The sequence below is a fragment of the Zea mays genome, chromosome 9 (genome assembly GCF_902167145.1).
Source record: "Zea mays cultivar B73 chromosome 9, Zm-B73-REFERENCE-NAM-5.0, whole genome shotgun sequence".
Classification (NCBI taxonomy): Eukaryota; Viridiplantae; Streptophyta; class Magnoliopsida; order Poales; family Poaceae; genus Zea; species Zea mays.
In genome coordinates this window covers 116,820,811-116,843,919 of record NC_050104.1, presented here as the reverse complement: position 1 = coordinate 116,843,919, position 23,109 = coordinate 116,820,811, and the positions used below count along the sequence as shown (strand labels likewise).

The following is a 23,109-nucleotide window of genomic DNA, read 5'->3' as shown; positions in this document are numbered from 1 at the left end:
TCGCCTCCCTAGCGGTTGAGCCCGTGTCATCTCCCTCCCTCCCTAGCGCCTCTATTGGGGCACCTTCTTTAGCCCTCTCCGCTCACACCGTACCTTCGCCACCACCACCTCCCCCTCCCACCACACCATTAAAACGAAGGTTCAATCCAGAAGCAGGAAAATGTTGTAGCCTTTCATGAATTGTCCCTGAAAAACAGATGAAATGGCAATGTGCTGAACGAAAGGCATAGTGGAATCCCGTGAGATGAACATTGCAAATTCGATTCTTTGCGAACCTACTTTATGTAACAGCATGGTGAACAAATGATAAACAAAATCAACATACAGAAATAAAGTTGTATTCAAGAGCTGCAACGAACATCTCATAGACCGTAGTGACATGACTTAACTTAGAGCAAGCACTGAGAAGAAAAAGAATTACACAAACCTACTAATCCTAGGATAAGTGATCTTAGGTTCCTCTAACTGTTTTATGTGCCCTCACGTCTCCAACAGGTAACTCTTGAAATTCCTGCTCTATCGAGAGCAGGATTTTGAAAATCGACGATTACGTCGTGCCTAGGCGCTAGGCCATGGCCTTCCGCCTGGATTAGGGGGGTAGGCGGCCTCCTAGTCGATCGGAGCGCCTAGGCGGCGCCTCTCGTCGATTCCGCGGCGATTCCGCGGCGCTCAGGTGCCCAGGCGTCGCGGAGGCGGGCTAGGCGCGCGCCGCGCACGCGAGCTAGAAAGCGGGCGGGAAATCGCGCGCGGGAGGGAAAGAGCGCGCGAGCGGGAAAGCGCGCGGGGTAGGGGATAAGGGAGCGACGCGGGAGGGAAAGGGCAGACGCGAAAAAGGAATAGGGGTTAGGTGAGTGCGCGGACGCCAGATACCCCCTCCCTTGCTTGCTTCTCCGCCAGACGCCGGAGACCCCCTCCGCCAGAGAAGCGGCTGCACGTAGCACGCCTGCACATCCTCCGCCCTGCTTGCTTCTCTCCTCCCCTGCCCCCTGATTCTTCACCGACAGAGAACTCCCCTGGTTCTTCGCCGACAGAGAAGGTCCGTATGTTCCTCCTCCCCTGCTTCTCTCCTCTCATCTCCTCTGTTATTCACATATGATGGCTTGAACTCAGATGACAGAGGGTCAATCTGAAGAAACTACAAGTGCACCAGAGGGAGTTAGTGTCCTTAGAAGAAATTCAGATGATGTGGGATGGGAGTATGGGGCTCTTGTTGATATAAACAATAAGGACAAGGTAAAGTGCATACTGTGTGACAAGCAAATGTGTGGAGGGGTTTATCGGTTGAAGCAACATATCGCCCAGGAAGGAAAGAATGCGAAGAAATGCCAAGACATGAAGACCACTAAAGAGAAGTTGCTGGAGGCTCAAGAAAAGTGCAAGAAAGCACTAGATGAAGCAAAAAGGAAAAGGGAGGAGAAGACTGTTCGTGAGCTAGAACTTATAGAGGTAGTTCATGTGTCTAGGGTTGGAGGATCAGAAGAAGTGACTTGTGTTGGAAGTTCAGAGCCTCACAAATTAGGCCCCATGGACAAATGGACAAAAGCTATTGATCCTACAGCAACCAAATCTAAATCTTTGACTCAATAGAGGCTTAACAAGGAACTTTGGAAAGAAAGATTACATGAGGTGCATAAATATATTGCAAGATGGGCCTTTAACCATGGTAATTTCCTTGTTGTTTTTTAATTTCAGATTTCATTTTCATCATATTTCCTTGATGTTTTTTAATTTCCTTGTTGTTTTGTAATATTGATAGCAATATCATTCAATGCATGTGACAGCTATGTTTGACCTCCAGCTATTGGACATGATTTCAAGCAAATGTGTGAAGCAATTGGACAATTTGGGTCTGGAATTGAACCTCCAGCTATGTTTGACCTGCGAGGGAGATTGTTGTTATTGAGAAGATGGCTGGAAGACATGATTCTCCATTGCATTTGACAGCTTATTTGTTGAATCCGCACTACAGTTATGTTGACCCATCAATCTTTGATGTTCCCAAAATAACAGAAGGTTTTATCAATTGTGTGGAGACTTTTTATTATCATGACGACAAAATGCAAGAACTAGCAGCCAACATCGAACTCCAGAAGTTTCAGAATAGAGAAGGCCCATTTAGCAAGAAGTTTGCAAGGACTTTTGAAAACTTTGATTATAATCCAGGTAACAGTTGTTTGTAAATAGAGAGGTTTTTATTTCAGCATTGTAACAAGCAATCTGTTATACTACTAACTAATAGAGAGGTATTTTATTTCAGCGTCATGGTGGCAGCTTTATGGAACTGAAACACCAACTCTACAGAAGATGGCTACCAAGATCCTATCTTTAACAGCAAGTTCTTCTGGTTGTGAAAGAAATTGGAGTGGGTTTGATGGGGTTAGTACCTATCTGTTATCAAAATTACAACAGCATTACAATAAAATTGCAGAACTAAAAGTGCTCTTATTTTTAATTTATAGGTGCACACTAAGAAGAGAAATAGGCTTACTACAGACCGCCTCAACAAGTTGGTCTACATTCAGTTCAACAACAGGCTAATTAATACAAGTCCAAGAAAATTACTGATGTTCTCTTGTCTAGTGGTACAACTGAAGCTCAAGGTTTCCTCCAAGAGAATGGAGATGATTGTGCATTAGTTTCCTTTAGAGATGACGAAGATGAGGAAGAAGTCATGGAAGGTACAGGGATACCTTGGTCTGTGCTTGGAGATGCAGTGGGAGCAGAAGAACAACTAGAGTTGCGTAGAAGTGCAAGGGTGAGAGAGCTCAATGAAGAAGAGTTTGAGTCCGAAGAAGAAGAGTTTGATGAAGATGAGAATGAGTATGAGATGGATGAAACCTAAATGTGAGCCAGCTTCATGTCATGTTTTAGCTTTATTATGCATCCATGTATCTTTAACTTGTGAACTTAGAACTCATGTTGTGCGCTTGTGTTTTGTGTTGTGGCTTGTGAGAATTGAATCATGCGCTTGTTATTTTATTTCGTGTTGCTGCATTTTATATGTGTTGTTGCCTACTATCCCTTCATGTTTGTGATTTCTAAAGACCATCCTATGCTGCTGATCAGTACTTAATGGATGGGAGAAGGGTCAGACATCAGATAAGTACCTAACTTGCTATTTCCTATTTTTTTATCACTTGTATTGATGCTCAATTACATCTAAAAGTGTTGTCCACTTCTATTGCAGCAGTGCTTGAGAATTCAGTGATTAGCAGATCTGCAAGGACAAAAGGTATGTCTACTGGTCCTTCCCTCTTTTTTATCTATAAATGTATATATTATATAAGTTGGCAAAACGTCTAGCATCGCCTAGGCTTGGACTAGTCCCTAGGCTAAGGGTCATCGCCTAGATTCCGTCTAGCACCTAGCAAAACTTTGATCGAGAGCTCATTCCATCTCAAGAACAAAAATCATCGAATACTGCACAAAACAATCAAAAATAGGAAAATTTTCTACGGTTTTACATAGAATCTTTTGTAACAGATCAACATGGATTCTAAGTGTTGACTTTCCTTTTGGCATCTAAAGCCTGTCAAGCATGAAAATCAAACAAATGAAAACATGTAAATACGTCATCCAGATACCTAAAGGTTAAGATCAGAAATTGCCATATAAAAGGGATACCTTTTTCTGGAAAGTTCTCATGACTAATACGATTAGATCGCGTAACCTAAAAAGTCAGATAATCAGATATATCTAGATTTTATTTTTTTACTTTATTTGCAAAAATGCAAAAAAAATATCCACAAAGAAGGCTGATAATGAAGTAAGCTGTCACAGTTGATACCTAACATCGTAATCCTCATTGTTTGGCTCTGATATTCCCTGTGTGTTAAATGGGAGAGTTGCACCCGCAGTTACTAAAACAAATTGAGTTGTGCGCCCATTTGGAATTTTCATCTGCAAAGACAAATTATAATATATAAGAGGATTGAATAAACGTGTCAGATTAATCAAATAGTTACTGTAGGTTTACAATTACTATGATAGCCAATGTCACATGTATAAATATACCTGTAGACTTTGTGAGTACTTCTCATCAATTATAGCTTCACCGGTCTTTTTGAACTTAATCTGATAGTTAGGTCGTGTTAGCACCAATGTAGCCAATTCCCACTCCTCAGGAGAATAAGCCTGCTGCACAAAAGGTCTAAATCAGACACAGCGCTTAGATATTGTTTAACCAAATTTTTTTTCCAGAATCAGTATCAAACATGCATGATACAATCATAGTGCAATGAATAAAATGACTGTTCAGCTAGCAATGCCAGATGGTTGCTAGGAGGACAGGAGTATAAAAGAAGTTGCCCGGAATGAACTGAAAAGTCCTAACTGAACTCCAAAAGAGAAGGCTGACATGGTTACTTTCCCAAACAACATCATAACATCCAATACTTCTACCCAACTACTTTCCCAAACAACATCATAACATCCAATACTTCTACCCAACTACTACCTCCGTTCTCGAATATTTGTCGTCCGCTTAGGGCTGACAATGGGCTATAAATTTTGCACTATAAGATTTAAGGATCGAAGCGGGTTAAGATCGGGCTTTATTTCTAGTCATTTTTGAGCTATAATTTATTTAGGGCCTTGACATTTTGTGAAGAACTATTTGGATCACAATCCATTACCACCCCTACGTCCGCTAGTTCATTTTTGAACTAAACCGCGACAAATAAAAAAGAACGGAGAGAGTATTTCCCTTCAACAATAGGGTGCACCGGTGCAGGACCTATTCTACACAGGGGAAAAGGAAACGTCCAGACACCCATATTACATAAAACCAAACAATAAAATAAGCACACAACAATTGATGTCAACAATTTGGAAAGTCTATTTTACTACTCAGACAATCTAGTTTGGCCATTTAATCCCTGAATGAAATGTCGACTCAATTTACTCCCATCAAACTATTTCATCCAATCTACCCCCAATGAGATTTTTTTTCCTCCACATAAGTACCAATTTTTAGGAGCTATAGAGGCATTTAGGCATCATAACTTATTCTGGAAAACTGCAATAAGAAATTTCATGATCATATTCATAGTTTGGGAGAGTTTACTACATATTAACCCTAAAATGCAAAATTGCATAAAAACAATGAAGAAACTAATGCATTTAACACCCCAGGAAAATTGAACTTAACACTCAACTTGTATGCAGAGAAACACAAGAAAACCATTAGGGGGTAGATTGCAAAAGTTGAAATGGTTTGGGGTAGCATTGAGCTGAAATTTTGTTCAGGGGATCAAACAGATAATGTGGATTGTTCAGGGTAAACAATGGTCTTTTCCCAAACATTTTCACACATACCAGGACAAAAACTTCAAATTCAGCTCTCCCATTAGAAATATATGCATCAATATGACTCTGCATCTCTGGATCTGCAGATGTAGAATGGAACTTCATTTGTTAAGTAAGCAAGCAAGTAGAAATACTATATGACAGCACACAGGTTTGTGCCCTTTTGTTCAAGTCGTTAAAGCCATGCAAATTGACTCGAAAATTGGAATGATGTTTGAGAAACTGAATGACATGTCCATCCAGGTAACTGTGACTCAGATTTCTCAAAAAATAGTTAAACCAGCAAACTTGACCATCACTCCAGTACCATGAATATTTAAACAGTTTCAATACCAAATTAAAATGCATAGCAATTTGGAAATTATTAAATGCAGTCATATTTTGATTTTTGAAGTAACAGCACAACTACCTTGGGTCTTGGGACACATTTAAGGAATGCAAAAAACCACAGCCAGAAAGGCGGATTCCTTAATCTTAGTTCATGGTTGTGCAAGATTAATGTATTCAAAAAAATATGATTAAAGAAGATATAAATGCCCTTTCAGCTTTATCCAACAGGATTATTCTGACTATTCACTATTTACCTAGTAAATGTCTTCAGGAACCATTTCCTACAAGAAACCCTAGCATCCCCTCTAGCAATGTAGAATATATGTAAGTTCCAATATGCTAACCCATAAAGATAAGTGTTACAATATTGTAATACATGAGATCAGCACTCAAAAAATGCAGCAACACTGCAGTGAAAACTCACCACAGGTTATCTTATTCCCATTGTTAGCAAATTCTGTCACCAAATCACCCTACAAAAAAGGAGACTTGTTACACTACAATAACAGTATTGTGGACTTTAATTCAATGTTTTCCAGAATCAAGATGCTCATGTTTGGTGGTTACAATATTGAACCAATGTAAAAGGTAAAAACTTCAAGTATACTTCTCTCATCTACACATTAAGCGTGACTAGGAAAACCAGTAGCATAAATGCATGTCTTCAAATTTGCAAATTCTAGCACGTACTATTATAGAGAACAAATGAGTAGAAAAACATTGACTTAGTATTGACATGCACAAAAAAACATAGGAGTGCATCCTAAAGCCAAATAAACGGTCAATATATTTTATAGTTCTGAATAATAACCTGGCGGCCATTATCATCCATAGGTGTACAGTCTACAGCAAGAAAAGTACCAACATCATCTGCAGTGACCACATAGTCATACATCGTGGCACCTAAATTTCAAAATACAAAGAACTAGTCAACAAAATTAAATTATCTGTGAACAATAATATGCCATAGGATCTAGGATAAATTCCCCACTTTACCTTCGATAGACTGTCTGGTACCATTTTCAAGATGGCGAACCCACTAGAACAGCAACATCAATGGGATGAAAGGTTTTATTTACAAGATTTAACACCTATAGCAATTATAAAGAATAGCAACAAAAGTTCAGAAAACAATATACCTGGAAATTGCAAAGGGTAGTACCATTAGTAGGAAAACCGCATGCTGTTAATTGAAATCCTGGTCTAGGTTCACCAGCAATTTGAAACCCCTCAATACCAGGTAAAGCGTCACCTAGATTATAATTGTCAATAATATCAATAGATATGATCTGGAATCTCATATAATCACAAAATTAGATCTTTATTTACCATCAGGTTGGTATAACTGTGAGTCACCATCTACTCTTCTGTCTCCCTCAAAATAATTAGAGGGAGTAGTACCGCCAGTATCCCTGAAAGAATAAAGCAGACAAGAAACATATGTCAAAGATATTTTTGTATAGATCAGAGATTAGACTGGATGACTACAAACAATAATTAGATAATGCCATAATGGCAAATCTTGAATTACTGCTGAAAATTGGATCCATGGTACATTTGATCCATATGTCGGTCACTTGGACCTTGAGCATACTGTTGAAGAGTGTTCCTATTTGAATCCTGTAAACAAGAACCACTTAAACAATTATGTATGAAGTTAAGCAAAGTTAAGTAAAGGGCCACATTAGTAGTTACCAAATTATAAGATGGGGAAGGTTCATTTCTTGATAGGGTTACTTGCTGAAGATTGGGATTATATATATTTCCAGGTTGAGTCATATCACCTAAATTGTCCTGGATCAGTATAAAGTTTTTATATGATACACAAACTATGAAAGGGGTTAACATACTGAAAAAACAGTTGTTAAATGAAAGTCATCTTGAATTCTTGATGACTGAATTATGTTGTGTTCTATGCATGCAAATATTTCAAGGCACAGTTCGAGACACTCTTGAAAATGTCATCGATCTAGCAATCATAATTTGTGCAAAAGTAAATTGATGATCAACAGTGGAGCTATATAAAGAAACTCATATGTAAGCCCAAACAACCATATAAAGCATAGCTGCCCCAGTGGTAAATTCTTCGAGGGGGATGCTGATATCTGTTCTTGCAAGTCCCACGCCCACCCACCCAAAATTACAGTCAGGGAAAACACACTTTAATACTCCCTCCGTCCCAAAATAGTATTCTTTTTAGCCTAAACATGCATTCATTAGTAAATCTAAGAATGTGATTGATATGTATGTCTAGATTCATTCTTATTCATTTAAATGTGGACGAAAAAAAGAGGTCTAGAAAGAACTATATTTTGGGACGGAGGGAGTACAAAGGAGAAAATAATGCTTTAATCTTATTACAATACCGCACAAATTAAAACAAACTGAGACATCAGTTTCATTACATTTTTCGAGTCAACATTAGGTTTCAGTGGGTCAATAACCAATGCTCAATATAGAATACAAAAAAGGGCATTCATAAGTACCCACATTTTAAATTCCAGAAGAGCATGAGTTTCATGTCAAGTCTCAAGTGTTAAACATATCACAATCTTAAGGATTCAAAATTATGAAGACTTACATTTAAAGATCTGAGCTTCAAATGCATCTGTTGGTACAAACGCTGAAAAAAGAAATCATTTCATTCTCGTGAGAAACTGAGTAAAAGTAAAACAAAAAGAAGCTAGTAAACAGGTTTGATTTTTAAAGACTAATATAAGCATACTACAGCGACCATATGAACTGAGCTGAGCAAGCAACTAAGCTAAGGTTTAGGAGAAATTAAAATAATAACAGATAAACTAGCAAAAAACACCAAAACAATTTCAATAGAGATTATGATGGCAGCTAGCCATGCAACAAAAGCACACAGAAGTAAAGCCATGGAGAAGTACCCATTGTAGCTATCCATACTAACTAACCTGTTCTGCAGTGTCAGAGTAAATTCTGCTTGGTAAGTTTCTGAACCATGACAATCGTGTTACCTATGGAATCTTAAGAAGCTCTCACTCACTTGGCCAGAAGCTGAGGCTCGCTCTCATTCGCTCAGCAGACAGTTGGTAGTCACTCAGGAGGGAGAGGAAAACACACCAGAATTTGAGCACATACTGCTCAAAACCTGGTATGCTCTCTCCTTTCCCTCTTCTCAAAACCTGATGTGTTTCTCCCTCCTTTCCCTCCTGAGTGACTGCCAAGTGAGTGAGAGTGAGCCTCGGCTCCTGGGAGTGACTGCCGAGATCTTCCTAAGCCTCCTCTATTGCTAACAAAGAAGTCTACTAGAAAACAACTTGCTAGTCGACTAAGATATAGCTTTTGATAAAGCAAAGCCATTACAAAGATACTACAGTAGTATTTGAGCAAAAGGGACGTGTGCATATAATGAAAACCTGAATTCAAATAAACTATGAATTCATCAGAAATACAGACACTGTTAAAAATGTCACAAATCTTTTGACTCTGTCGACCAGTAGTTAGATTAACAAAATATATTCCTTCTCGGTTCCATATACTACCTCCGTTCTCGAATATTTGTCGTTCGCTAGTTCATTTTTGAACTAAACCACGACAAATAAAAAAGAATGGAGGGAGTAGTACCCAACGATACTTTAGCAAAACATAGCTAATGTATTTCTAGCTTATAAACATAAACTGCATTTATTTATGATTAACAGAGAAAAAATGACTCAGGCCACAATATAGTAAATGATCCAGAGTAAGGAAAGGACGTTTAAAAATATGATGCAGTAAGAATTACCTTTGTAACAGTTGTAATGATGGAAGCATTTATTTGAGGTGGGCGAATATTGTATTCTGCTAGCATGCTAAGCAATGAAGAAGTAAAAAAGTATAGCTCTTCTTCCTCAACCTAGAAGAAACAGAAAGACAATTGAAAAGCATGTAATGTATTTCATAAAATACAGTTGACAACAAAACTAAGAACAGCCAAATGCAGAAAACTAGAGCTGATGCTTTACATAATTGTCACACTAAAGCTTGTGGTTGAGAAAATATTTTACCCATGGCTCATCAATATGTAGGCCAAGGAGTCAGGACCCACATGTTATATTTAGTGCAAGGCATTTTTCTAATCACAATATTTGGATCATCAACCAAAAAGAACATAATGAAAAAAGTACAAGATATAAAATAGGTAAATAGCACACTGTGTATAGAGATTTTGAGCCTACAATCCTACATTATTGAAATGTATAATAGCACCATACTTTTAGTTCATTTGCCAGTCTCATATTGTCCTCAAGATGGGTTTTCTTCTGGTTCAATTGTTGCAAAGCACCAGATATAGCTTCTTCCTGCTTCTCGTCAACAGCCTAGCAAATAGGAAATATTTAAATTAATAAATAGTTGTACGAATGGAACAGAAAGTAAAATGAGATGTATGATTATAGAGACCATCCTCAAGTCTGTGAGCCTCCTCTCCAGAATATGTTTTTCACCCAGTAATCTCAGCTCCTGCCGCAATGAAATAACTACAGTCATAAATTAGGCTTAGTGATAGAAGAAAAGAAACAAATGTTAGGGATTTACCCTTTTTAACCTCCTACCTTGAGAGATGCCTCAGCAATTTTCTTGCGAAGCAACAAGATCTCGTCCCCTTGTGATTGTGATCTAAAGTAAAGTTCCTGCAAAACAGAAACATCAGAGGGTCAAAGGACTTGGCACAGATTGAAAGAAACATCAAATTGCAACTTTTCCAAAGTCTGAACAGTTTACCTTGGTCTCAGGATCCATGATACGAGTATTGGGATCTTCCAAAACTAAGTCTTTGTGCAAGGATGCAACCTGGACTTGATGCCTGCCGACGCAAGATATAGCCTCATTTAAGAAAGAAGTCAACAAAATGAAAGAAAATGTCTGCAGCAGGTCTTTTTGTTCAAGAAGGAAGGACCTGACTAGGGTGTCGGAGTTTGGGGCAAAGGATTTGGGTCCATTTTGTAAACCATAGTCCCCAGCAGACACTGCACCAGTCCTAGAAAGTTTGTTCCCACCATTATGGTCCGGGTTAATGAGATCAACCGGTGCATCAAATGGATCCCGCATATCCTTCCTCTATAATTTTTCTGTAGAAAGATGGCATTAACAGAATGACTAAATGCAGGACGAAAACCCAATATATACACACATGAAAAATAATTTGTTCACTGGCAATCCCAAGCTGAAAAACATAATATATTTAGGTAATCCCTAAGGGTCCCGACAAAAACAAGTCAGACTATAGTTGCCACTAAATTTCAGCTCAAGTTTTGTTGGGAATCGACTGAACAAATGAACCAATCAATCAAACCCCACCCTGGTGAACAGGTCAAGCAAGGTGACAAAGCCCTGTTTGGGAGGATTATTTATGAGGAGCTTTTCTGAGAATTTAGCTGCACATAGAAGCATCAGCCTTAAGGAGATATATGGAAAATTTCACTGTTTGGGCAATCCTTTTCACATGGCTGGTTGTCTGTTTTGAGTGTGAAAAGGCCAGAATGCCGGAAGTATGATAACTTTGTTTCGGTTACTAGCTTCGCGTGGATATTGCTATTTTTGTAACTTCTTTGGTACCTATTAAGGATCTTCAATCTTTAACTGCCAGGTTTGCCGACTTTGAATGGGCGTTTCTGAAATTTATGACTAGTGTTTGATTAAGCATTAGTTGTTACAAAAACTGAAGCAAAAACTCAAATAATATGAAGCATATGTTATCATCAGAAAAGTGCTACTACAACAATCGGTTCATAACCAGTCTGAATCAATTTGGTTGTTCTCAGAAATGATACTGATTCTACAATTCAATCGGCTTCTCCTAATCAGTTCAGTAATAGCTTCAACATTTATTAACTTATCACGAACAGAATAAAAGGATATGACGTATTACCTCCCCGATGCTAGAAGCGGCAAGACGCAGGGGAGTTCTGCTCGGGAAGGAAGAGACCGGGCGACAGGGGAGGGGAGTGTCAGCCCGGCCGAGCCACCGTGCTGGTCGCTTGGCTCAGAAATCCAGAACCCTTCCGGTTCACAAGAGCTGGAGCGCGTGGCCTCGCGGGTGGCGATGGGAAAGGCCCGACGAGGGCGGGGAGGCGGAGAGATCCCCTTCTCCTGCGGGCGATCGGAGGAGTTGGCCCGGGTAGCACCTTCTCGCTAGCCTCCCAAGTCCCAACCCTGGTCGCCTCCGGAGAAGCGAGAGCACGGGAACGTGCGGGCGGGGATGCGCGTCGTTCTGACCGAGAAGGAATGGCGAAGCGGAAGGGGAAGGGGGGAAACGGGAGGACCGGAGGACGGGAGGAGGAATCCAGAGAGAGGGGTTTAGAGCAACTCCGATGCTAAAAGGGTTCCCTAAAAAATTATTACGGGGCGTTTGGATCCTTTCATTTTAGAGGAATTGGAATTCACTTAATAAAATAACTTATTTAGTTTGGAATTTGACATTCCACCACTTTCTAAAGTTCAGATATAAGTCTATCTTAAATTTATGGGGTGGAGGGTGGGAAATGATTTTATGTATTAGTAGAATTGGTTTCTAATCTATAACTTACATTACACTCTTCGTCTCACTCCTCTATATTAAAAATGTAGCACATAAATATCTCCGACATCTTGCTAATAATAGTATACAAATATATTTTGCATAAAACCGAATTAGCTTAATTGATATATGCCTAAATTACTATTATTAGAATGGAATTCAATTCCAATGATCCAAACGGGACGTTAGAGGTATTTAAAAAATAGTGAATTATAGCGTACTAGGTGAGTACCGTGCGTTGCAGCGAAAACATATAATATCATGATAACTTATATATAAAATTTGTCTTATATTGTTATAAGTAAATGTTTCATAATCCATTTGTGATCCTGGCCATACATAAATTTTGTTATTTTAATTTAGTTGTTTCACTACTACATTGTAACCATCAGTATCATACAGACTTCGATATATGTCACGATTTGCATGGTCTCATTATTAGAGAGCACATGTCACACCTGCCGGTAGAAGTTCCCTCATCAGTCATCAGGCACGCACCACCATACACGCTTGCTTACACAAAAGGCAAGTGTATGTGTTTGTGAAAAGAATTAAAGGCAGGCCGACACAAAAGCTACCCCGACGATTGCGAGTGGTCATTGTTATTGGTCCTCCTCTACGTCACCTCCGGCGCCGATATGATGCCACAATCCTTGATATAGTAGTCGTCCAACGCGCGCGAGGGATGACAACGGATAGACTATCCGCGGATAGTGTCTCTAGACATACCCATTACCCGCTACGAATAAAAAATAGTATCCACATCCGTTACCCACGGATAATGGATATCCATGGATATATCTGTTTGCCCACTACACATACAACATATTTGAATCCAACAAATTCAAATATGATAACATATTTGTCTAGCAAATTTAAATATGATAAAAACACGATTGGGGGATTTGGGGAGGCTAGACGGTCAGGAGATGGGCGGGCCGCGACGGAACTTGGGCTGGCTGTGGTTCGTGAAGTGGTTCCAAACTCCAGTGATCCCACATGTCAAGTTACTTTAATGGATATTCGGGTATTCAAGTATGGATACTGATTTTTCGTACCCGTTTTAAAAATATCCACGGATATCAACTGCTATCCGTATCCATATCCACGGATACAGGCTCGTACCCAAAACCGTGTCCAACGGGCTTTTTATCCGCGGGTACGCGGATAAATCACATCCATTGTCATCCTTACGCGCGACATGGCGAGTACCGATGACTCTTGGCTGGGCTGCCAAACGAATTGCACCACGGGCTCATCAGCGATGTAGTACACCTGGCCGTTGCACCACCGGATGTGCTATTCCTCTATATACATCTTGTTCGAGGACACTCACACAATGTCAGCAATGGTCGTCGTCCCAGCACACAAGAATTCATGACCGGTCAGTAGCGACTTACGTGGTAGGTTGGGTTTCAGGTGGATGATGAGCTGGACGACGTGATGGCAACGTTGTCGGATGCGGTGCCCAGAACAACACGAGAGTCGCCGGCGTTGGCGACGACCATGAGGTCCCCCTGTTTGACGATGGACAGCGTGGTGCAGCCGCTCTAGACCGCGTCCAAACGGCGGCTGCGCCGGAGCTTGCCGTACACAGCGGCGCATGCGGCCACATAGGACTGCTTCCAGAGGTCGAACTAGCAGTCGTCAAGCTTCTTCTCGTCGTCGATGAGCGACGCCAACGCGAGCGCCTCCTGCTAGTGGTGTTTGTTCAGGGTTTCCAAGTAAGAAACATGGATTCATCTTTGGCGTTGGTTTATAAAAAATGACTCATAAGTCAGGTCCATGAAAAAAAATATTACGGAGAATAAATGTCACACATGCAAAAATGAATTTAAGTTGAAAACATTATTCAAACAAAAAAGGAATCGCATGCAAGGATCTTCTTTAAGTACTACTCCCTCCATCCAAAAATATAATTCAAGAATCTCGATGATACTTATCTACTACTACACATGTGCAAGGGTAGCAGGTGTGCTTCAGGAGAGATGTAGTAGATGTTTTTACTGTAATAAATGTAGATATAAACACACATATGGTGTAGTGGTAGCTACGAGCACATTTGCTTGAGAGGTCGCAGGTTCAAATCTTCTTGGGGCCATTTGTGTTTTTTAATTTAATTTTAGCTAGGCGTGGGATGTATGTGAGAATGAGAATGGGCTTTGCGGGGAGGGGAGAAACCTTACTGCCTTAATAAGTAGTAGAGATACTTCAACCGTTGTTGAAATAAAGTTTAAGTAGTCATTTAGTCGGCTAGCACACCGGACTGTCCGGTGCTTAGCATGGACTGGCCCGTTCGGCCGGACTGTGCACTAGACTGTTTGGTGGGTGGCACCGGACCATCTGGTGCTACACAAACCAGTCCAACTTGCTCTTTTCATTTCAATTCTCTTTTTCTCCTTTTAACTTGAATTCATATAGTTCCTAGCACTTAGACAATATATGATTAGTACCTAAGACAATTGACTAAGTGCTAAAAGCATACATTCTTCACTTATAACCATATAGATTTGTAGTATACCCACTTTCAAGGCTAAAAGAGCATTTTTTTCTCAATTTGCTTTAACTACATGTATTCATTGTTCATACAAGATGATGTTAGTCCAAACAAAATGTGTTGAGTATTTAATCACCAAAACTAAATATAAATGATCCAAGGGCACATTTTCCTTTCAATCTCCCATTTTTAGTGATTTATGACAACACTCCTAAAAGCAACAAAAGAGATACTAACATGATCGATTATGAGTCAATTGAAGCCAAATGCAACAGCAATAGAATAAGTCTTGGATTTGGCATATTTGGATCATTTTGCCATCACTTGGTTTATTTTCGCAACACAAATTCGTTTTCTTACTTCTATCCCAAAAACACTTTGTTTTAACAAATCAAAACACTTTTCAAGACTAGTTTTGATCAAAAACCAAAAACTCTCCCTTTTCCTATAATCAAATTTCTCCCCTAGAAGAGAGTAGTTTTGCAATAAGAGGGTTTTGATCAAAAGACAAGTATTAACATAATAATTTTGAAATTCACAAGTGTTAATTAATCCAGTTGCTTTGGCCTTAATTTCTCCCCCTTTGTCATTAAGCACCAAAACGGAGAAACTAGTGGCCTTTAAACCTCACTGTCTCACCAAAAATTGCGAATTAAAAACAAGAAGGCAATGAACATCAAGGGCAACTTGAACATGATACCGTTTCGTAGTGCAAGCCTTGTTTGTTGTTCAAGTTCACCATTTCCCTTTCCATTCACCTTTGAGACTACACCAAAATCACTTAAGCAAACATGTTAGTCTTAAAGGACCAAGTTGTAACATATCCTCCCCTTAAACATATGCATCATTTGCACAAGAACTTGTGAGGTTCGAAGATGATGTTTTACAACTTGAACACCAACATACATGATCAATACATAAAAAGACATACATGCGCTAGATCAATCCAAGTTCTGCGAATCTAAGACATTTAGCTCACTATGCAGCTTACAAAATCTTTTCTCATCTAAAGGTTTGGTAAAGATATCGGCTAGCTGGTGATTAGTGCTAATGTGGCAAACATCGATATCTCACTTTTGCTGGTGATCTCTTAGAAAATGATGTCGGATGTCTATGTGCTTAGTGCGGCTGTGTTCAACAGGATTATCCGCCAAGTGGATTGCACTCTCATTACCACATAGGAGTGAGACTTTGCTCACATTGTAGCTAAAGTCCCAGAGGGTTTGCCTCATCCAAAGTAGTTGCGTGCAACACTGGCCTGCGGCAACATACTTGGCCTCGATAGTGGATAGGGCAACAGAAGTTTGTTTCTTTGAACTCCAAGACACCACGGACCTTCCCAAAAACTAACAAGTCCTTGACGTGCTCTTCCTATCAACCTACGACTAAGCGAGAAAAAGAAAACAACGGTCGAGGCTACGGTCGAAAGACGATTATGTTAAGCAATTACAGATTAAAGTACTTATCTAAACATAACCATATTAATTTGGCAATCACGTTATGCATCAAATAAAGTTACGCTACGTGTTTAATTATTATAAACAATTCAAGGTAAATTTAAAAGGGTAGTCACGCGGTGAAATGCACGACGGCACACACAAACTAAACCGAAAATTGGGACGAGTTGCCCCGCGACGAAGCACGCGACAGCATGCACGAACTAAGCTAAAAATAAAATGAGACGTCGCGCGGCGAAACGCGCGAGACAACACTTAGACTAAACTGAAATTAAACAAATCGTCGCGCGATGAAGCACACCACGAAACACTTGAATTAAATATGAAAATGTAATACTCAAAAGTGCAATAATGAGAATAGAGATAATCTCAGTAATTTGTGTCCTCTACTTACCATCACATGTGATCAGCCCTAGTTATAAGTGGATAGTTAACACAAAGAACACATAGATAGCCTGTGCATCATGCTGGAGTTTATTTGATTGTGCATTTGTGGATGATAAAAATAAAAGCATCAATAGCAATGTAATAATGTGCTCATGACATCCAAACCCTAAATTGAAAACAAAACCATGAAAATGGAGAAGGAAAGGAATAAATATTGTACAATGCAAAATAAATATATAAATAAATAAATTCCTCTCATTTTTGGGTATGATAAAATTGCACTTATGATTTGTGGATAAAATTTGACACAAGGGTGGAATTTAAATTTGAAATGGAAATATGAATTTGGAAAGGAAGAAAAGAGATTAGGAAATAAAAAGGAAAAGGATTAAAACCTGCCTGGTCCACGGATTCCCCCTTTTCGGCCCACTATTCATTCACACCCGCGCGGCCCATTCCAGCCTCCGCGCGCGCGCTCGGACCCGCTGCCACAGACAGCGCGGCCCCACCTTGTCAGCCGCCTCCAACTACGTTCCGCCCGCGCTTGGTCATCGCCGTGGTACGCTGCCGTGTGGGCCCCCTCGCTGACGGGTCTTCTTCTCCGTGGGACTCGCGTGCGGGCGCAACAGAACACCACCGTGATCCTCGCGGGCGTGGGCGGCCTTCCTCCAATCCGTGCCAGGGTTTGCGGGGGGATAAATTGGTGCCCCCTGTGCCCCTCTCCACTTCTCCGTCGACCTCGTGAACCCTCTGGTTCGCCTCGCCATCCTCCTCTCCCTGCCCTCGCAACCACCGCCGTAGCAGAGAGAGAATCGCGTGCCGCCGAGTGAAGGGAGGTGGCCGTAGGAGCGCTGCCGCAGAAACTCGCCGCCGGCTAGATTCAAGCGCCAGCGAAGACATTCGGGCGTTGTTCTACTCTCGCGGCAGCTGGGGGAAGATCCAATTGGAGGGGCACCAGCTGCAATCGGGGGAATTGCTTGCTGACTGGCCAACCTCGCCGCCATTCGCGACTCGCCCCGCACCGAGTGCTTCACGTCGTGTCTGCTGGTAACCTCCATCCCTTAGCTGCGTCATGTTCCTTGATCGGTGGAGAATCGCCTCGCGCCCAAATTTTACGTGAGTAGACTCCGGTATTGCTCGACGTCGTTACAGCCCGCCGTGAATTCGCCACATCCGTGGCCGAGAAACTCCATGGCGGGTAGCTGCGGGCAAAGCCCCGTGGAAACCCCCCCATTGCGCCCACTTCAGTTTGCACCAGGTTGCGCGGGGGATTAGCTCCGGAAAGCGGGGGATTGGATCCCCGGCGATGGCGCCGTCGTGGTCCGGCGGGTGCGCTACCGCGCGGCGGGGTTGAGGCAGGGGTGTCAGGGCGCCGTTGGATGCACGGCGAACGGCCCAGATTAGACATTGGGGACCGGTTGGGTTAGGTTAGCGTGAGCCGTCCATTTTGGATCGGATGTACGAAATTAGAACACGGGAGCATACGTTTTAAACCGTCCGATGTGAATCCACCGTCTCGCGCAGCGTACCGGTTCGCTTAGACTTAGTTTTAATCTGGCGCGTCGGTCGTTGATCCAACGGCCGAGAATCGCCCGTAGCCCTTCGCCGTGGCAATCTTTGTAAAGAGCCCCTTTATGTTTTCGTAAATAACCCGCGGTCCTCGGTCCTGTTTCCCTGAGTCTAGGGAATAATTGTAGAATAACCCCTGCGTTTTCTGATAATTGAGGCCCTGTCCTGAGAACTCGAAAACCAGAGAATATAAATGGAAAATAGATTTTTAATATGAAAATAATTGCTAGAATTTGATAAATTCATAGTAAATTCATTTTAGCTCCAAATTAATCCATTCCACTTCCTATAATTTTGTAATATTATTTTCTATCATTTAGTGTCTCTGTTTTGACATGAACTCAGTTAGAAAATTAATTTCTCATCTAATCCTATTTTAATCACATTAAACCTTAGGAAATTCATAACTTGAATTCTATAACTCCAAAATTAATGATTCCAGTTCCTGTGATCTTATTTTAATGTATAGTATATTACTGTATATTCTATTTGCATGTTTGATGTGATGTTAATTTATGCTATGCTATGTATGTATTGTGTTGATGCGAGTAGACGAGCAAGCCACTGTGGAATCTGAGGTTCAACAAGTAGAGATAGCTGAGCAGGAGCTCATTGAAGGCAAGTTGTGCCCTTGATCACTTCTTTTACCCATTCATGTTCTTATTAATCATAATGATTTGCATAGGTTAATTTTGATGGGACCCAATAGGTTACCCTAGATTTGACTATCTTTATACCTTGTTTCACCACTGGTTTACTACTAAATTTTTGGGTAGTACATGCTATTGCTTTATGTGGATTTGGGTATAAAGATATTTATGACTCATGATTACACTTTCTATTATCTGTTCATTATTTTATGTTCATGATAAGATCATTATGTTAATGGGAACATGGAGAACCACCCGGGAAAACAGTGCTACCACAAGGGTATAATGGGACGCCCTTGGCTGATTAACTAGGAAAGCTAGTGGAGGGCTACCTTACCCGAAAGGGGCAAGGGCAGTAGGGGAGTGGTCAGTGTAGGGAGGTCCCTGGTTGATTTTGCTGCGATGGCAGTCAGTCAGGAACCCTGCATTGGAACTTCCTATAAACTGTAGCGGGTAGTCTGAAGCTAGTGGAACTTTGTAAAGGCCTCGTAGTGGTACCCTGCCTCGCTTCCTAGGTAGAGGTGTATGGAGTCTGATCAACTCCGTGGCAAATGGGTAACACGACTTGTGGGTAAAGATGCGCAACCTCTGCAGAGTGTAAAACTGGTATACTAGCCGTGCTCACGGTCATGAGCGGCTCGGACACTCACATGATTAATTTATGGAACTTAAACTTAATCTGTCATTTCATTGCATTTGGGATTATTTTATTATTACTTTTACTTATTATTATAATGGTTTGGTATTTACTTACACTTAGTAATTGCTAATAAAATTTTGACCAACTTAAAAGCAATGCTCAGCTTCAGCCTTTATTTCATTGATCAGCCTTACACTTCATGAACTCCCACCTTTGGTGAGTTCATGCCACATTATTCCCCACAACTTGTTGAGCGATGAACGTATGTGAGCTCACTCTTGCTGTCTCACACCCCCCCTCAGGAGAAGAGCAGGTGGTTCAGGAGGAGCCACAAGGCGAGGAGTATGATCTGATCTAGGTGGCGTTTCTCAGTTGACATTTGCGCCGACGATCCTTAGTTCGTTTTATATTCATTATTTTATTTTGTAATAAGTCTTCCGCTATGTAATAAATACTCTGATGTTTTATGACATTTATCTCTATACACTCTGTTATTATATATGTTGTCTTCTTTGGCGCATGTATGAGATGCACCCGGCTTTGTTCTTTAAAGCCCGGGTGTGACAGAAGTGGTATCAGAGGAAATGTTGACTGTAGGACGAAACCTAGATAGAACTGGACAACCCTTACTTACTTACCTTCTTCTGATTCATTCTATACTTACCTTACTCTAAATCTCTCTATACTTATCTTGATCTTGTTTCACCTTCTACCGTTCTACTCTGATGATTCTTACCTTTTCTACTCTGAGACAAGATGGATTTCACACCTTGAAATCTCTACCCCTATGACATTTTTAAGAGATAGGAGGCCTAAGACAAAAAAAACTATTTTCTCTATATTTGAAAATATTGTTTGATTGTTCTGATGATAAATGCTTGATTTGCTTCTTTGATTGATTGAAACATTATAGTTGGGCATCTTAGTATGTACCACTATAAGTTAATGTATTAGCTTTAGTGGGTGACACAATAATCTACTTAGCTAATAAATCCCCCGCAGTAACATTTCTCGTAATTACTCGCCTTGTCTACAATTCTTTCTTTCTTACCCTATATTTCCAACCCAGATGTGCTACCCCTATACTGTTAGAAGAGAGCAGTATAGACTTGATCCTTGGTATGTCATGGGTAAGAAAGGCAAAGGCAGTATATACACTGTGCTAAGGGAACTGTAGAACTCACCAGTTCCAAAGGACAAAGATTTGAAGTCGAGTTGGTCATTGATCTCTTACCTGGGACTGTTCCTATTTCTAAACGGCTATACAGAATGTCCATAGAAGAACTAAAGGAACTTAAGAAGCAATTAATGGAATTACAAGAGGCTGGATATATTCGTCCGAAGTCTTCACTTTGTGGAGCGTCGGTTCTATTTGTACAAAAGAAAGATGGATCGCAAGGGATGTGCGTGGATTATAGGACCCTTAATGATGTCACTGTGAAGAACAAGTATCCATTACCCCGCATTGAAGATTTATTTGATCGGATGAGAGATGCTAGGGTATTCTCGAAGATTGATCTCCGATCGGGATACCATCAAATGAAGATTAGACCATCGGATATTCCTAAGACGGCTTTCTCGACCTGATATGGATTATATGAGTTTACTGTTATGTCATTTGGATTAACCAATGCACCAGCCTATTTTATGGGTCTAAAGAATAAGGTGTTCACAATCTGGACAGATTCGTCATGGTTTTCATCGACGATATTTTTATTTGTTCCAAGAGTGCTAGTGATCATCTGAGATTGGTGCTATAGAAACTATGAGACAATCAACTCTATGCCAAGTATAGAAAATGCGTGTTTTGGATTGATAAGGTGTCATTCCTTGGACATATTATTTCTAATGGAGGAATAGCAGTGGATCCTGCTAAGGTTAAGGAGATAATGGAGTGGAGAGTACCCACTACAGTTACTAAGATTCGGAGTTTCTTGGGTCTAGCAGGATATTATCGGAGATTTATTGAAGAATTTTCTAAGATTGCTAAACCTATGACTGCACTTTTGGAGAAAGGAAGAGAGTTTAAGTGGGACGAGAAGTGTCAAGACAACTTTGATCTATTGAAGAAGAGGTTGATGTCGCCACCAGTATTGGTTATGCCAGACCTACAGAAAGGATTTGATATTTATTGTGATGCATGTGGCCAAGGCTTAGGATGTGTGCTCATGCAAGAAGGACATGTGATTGCCTATGCTTCTCGTCAGTTACGCAAACATGAATTGAATTACCCCACTCATGACTTGGAATTGGCTGCCGTTGTGCATGCACTTAAGATTTGGAGACACTACATTATGGGAACTAAGTGCCAAGTATACACGGATCATAAGAGTTTGAAGTATATATTCACTCAGAAGGATCTCAACCTCAGACAACGCCGTTGGTTGGAGCTCATTAAGGATTATGATTTGGAGATTCACTATCATCCGGGCAAGGTGAATTTGGTCGCAGATGCCTTGAGTCGGAAAGAACATGTTCACTCCGCTTTCGTTGTCCAGTTACCTGATGAATTAGCAAAAGACTTTGAGAGACTCAATTTGGGAATTGTTACTCACACTGAAGGAGTCACCATTGAATTGGAACCTACCTTGGAGCAAGAGATTCGTAAAGGTCAGGTTGGTGATGCTAAGATTCAAGAGATCAAGGATCTTATTACCGAAGGAAGAGTTCCAGAATTCACGGAGGATGAGCAAGGTACTATATGGTTCAAAGATCGGATATGTGTTCCAGAGATCGATAACCTCCGTGAGACTATATTGAAAGAGGCCCATGATTCTGATTATTCTATCCACCCTGGTAGCACTAAGATGTATCAAGATTTGAAGCAAAAGTATTGGTGGTATGGACTGAAAAGAGATGTTGCTGCACATGTGGCTAAGTGTGATGTGTGTCAAAGAGTTAAGGCTGAACATCAAAGACCCGCTGGACTATTGCACCCATTGAAGATACCCGAGTGGAAATGGGAAGAAATTGGAATGGATTTTATTGTTGGACTACCCCGCACTCCAGCAGGATATGACTCTATTTGGGTAATTGTAGACAGATTGACAAAAGTGGCTCATTTTATACCTGTGAGGACTAATTATACGGGAGCCAAGCTAGCAGAATTGTATATGACTCGGATAGTTTGTCTACATGGAGTGCCTAAGAAGATCGTGTCTGATCGAGGATCACAATTTACTTCTCGATTTTGGAAGAAGTTGCATGAGAGCTTGGATACAAAGTTGAATTTTAGTTCAGCCTACCATCCCCAGACTGATGGACAGATAGAGAGGACTAATCAAGTGCTGGAAGATATGTTAAGAGCTTGTGCTCTCAAGCATGGTGGCAGTTGGGAGAAGAGTTCACCATATGCTGAGTTTTCTTATAATAATAGCTACCAGGCCAGTTTGAAGATGTCACCGTTTGAGGCTTTATATGGCAGAAAGTGCAGGACTCCCTTGTATTGGAATCAAACTGGTGAAAGGCAGTTGTTTGGGCCTGAGATTATACAAGAAGCAGAGGAACAAGTTCAGCAAATAAGGGAGAATTTGAGAACTGCACAATCCAGGCAGAAAAGCTATGCTGATACCCGGAGAAGACTACTTGAGTTTAAGGAGGGTGATCATGTCTATTTGAAGGTGTCACCACTTCGGGGTATGAGGAGATTTAAAGTTAAAGGAAAGTTGTCCCCTCGCTTCATTGGACCTTTCTTGATCTTAAAGCGAGTGGGAGAAGTTGCATACCAATTGGAGTTACCAGATCAC

General features: G+C 40.7%; 1 protein-coding gene across 4 annotated transcripts; it reads right to left on the bottom strand.

The window, feature by feature from the left end:
* Window positions 1-3,368: 3,368 nt before the first annotated feature.
* On the bottom strand, window positions 3,369-11,967 carry LOC100383133 (uncharacterized). 4 transcript variants are annotated; one of them, XM_008660621.4, is made up of 20 exons: window positions 11,516-11,967; window positions 10,544-10,715; window positions 10,369-10,450; window positions 10,200-10,277; window positions 10,048-10,107; window positions 9,861-9,965; window positions 9,392-9,502; window positions 8,219-8,260; window positions 7,333-7,431; window positions 7,169-7,257; window positions 6,967-7,049; window positions 6,777-6,889; window positions 6,634-6,676; window positions 6,449-6,540; window positions 6,062-6,110; window positions 5,317-5,387; window positions 4,015-4,134; window positions 3,788-3,900; window positions 3,625-3,670; window positions 3,369-3,529 (listed from the first exon to the last, which is right to left on the bottom strand). In XM_008660621.4, exons 2-20 carry the CDS (start codon window positions 10,693-10,695, stop codon window positions 3,497-3,499), a joined length of 1,581 nt encoding a protein of 526 aa, XP_008658843.1. In that variant the 5' UTR covers window positions 10,696-10,715; window positions 11,516-11,967; the 3' UTR covers window positions 3,369-3,496. The 4 variants fall into 4 exon arrangements, with proteins under 4 accessions (XP_008658843.1, XP_008658844.1, XP_035818239.1 ...); XM_008660622.4 differs by having other exon boundaries at window positions 4,015-4,137; window positions 7,193-7,257; XM_035962346.1 differs by having other exon boundaries at window positions 7,193-7,257.
* Between the last annotated feature and the right edge of the window lie 11,142 nt (window positions 11,968-23,109).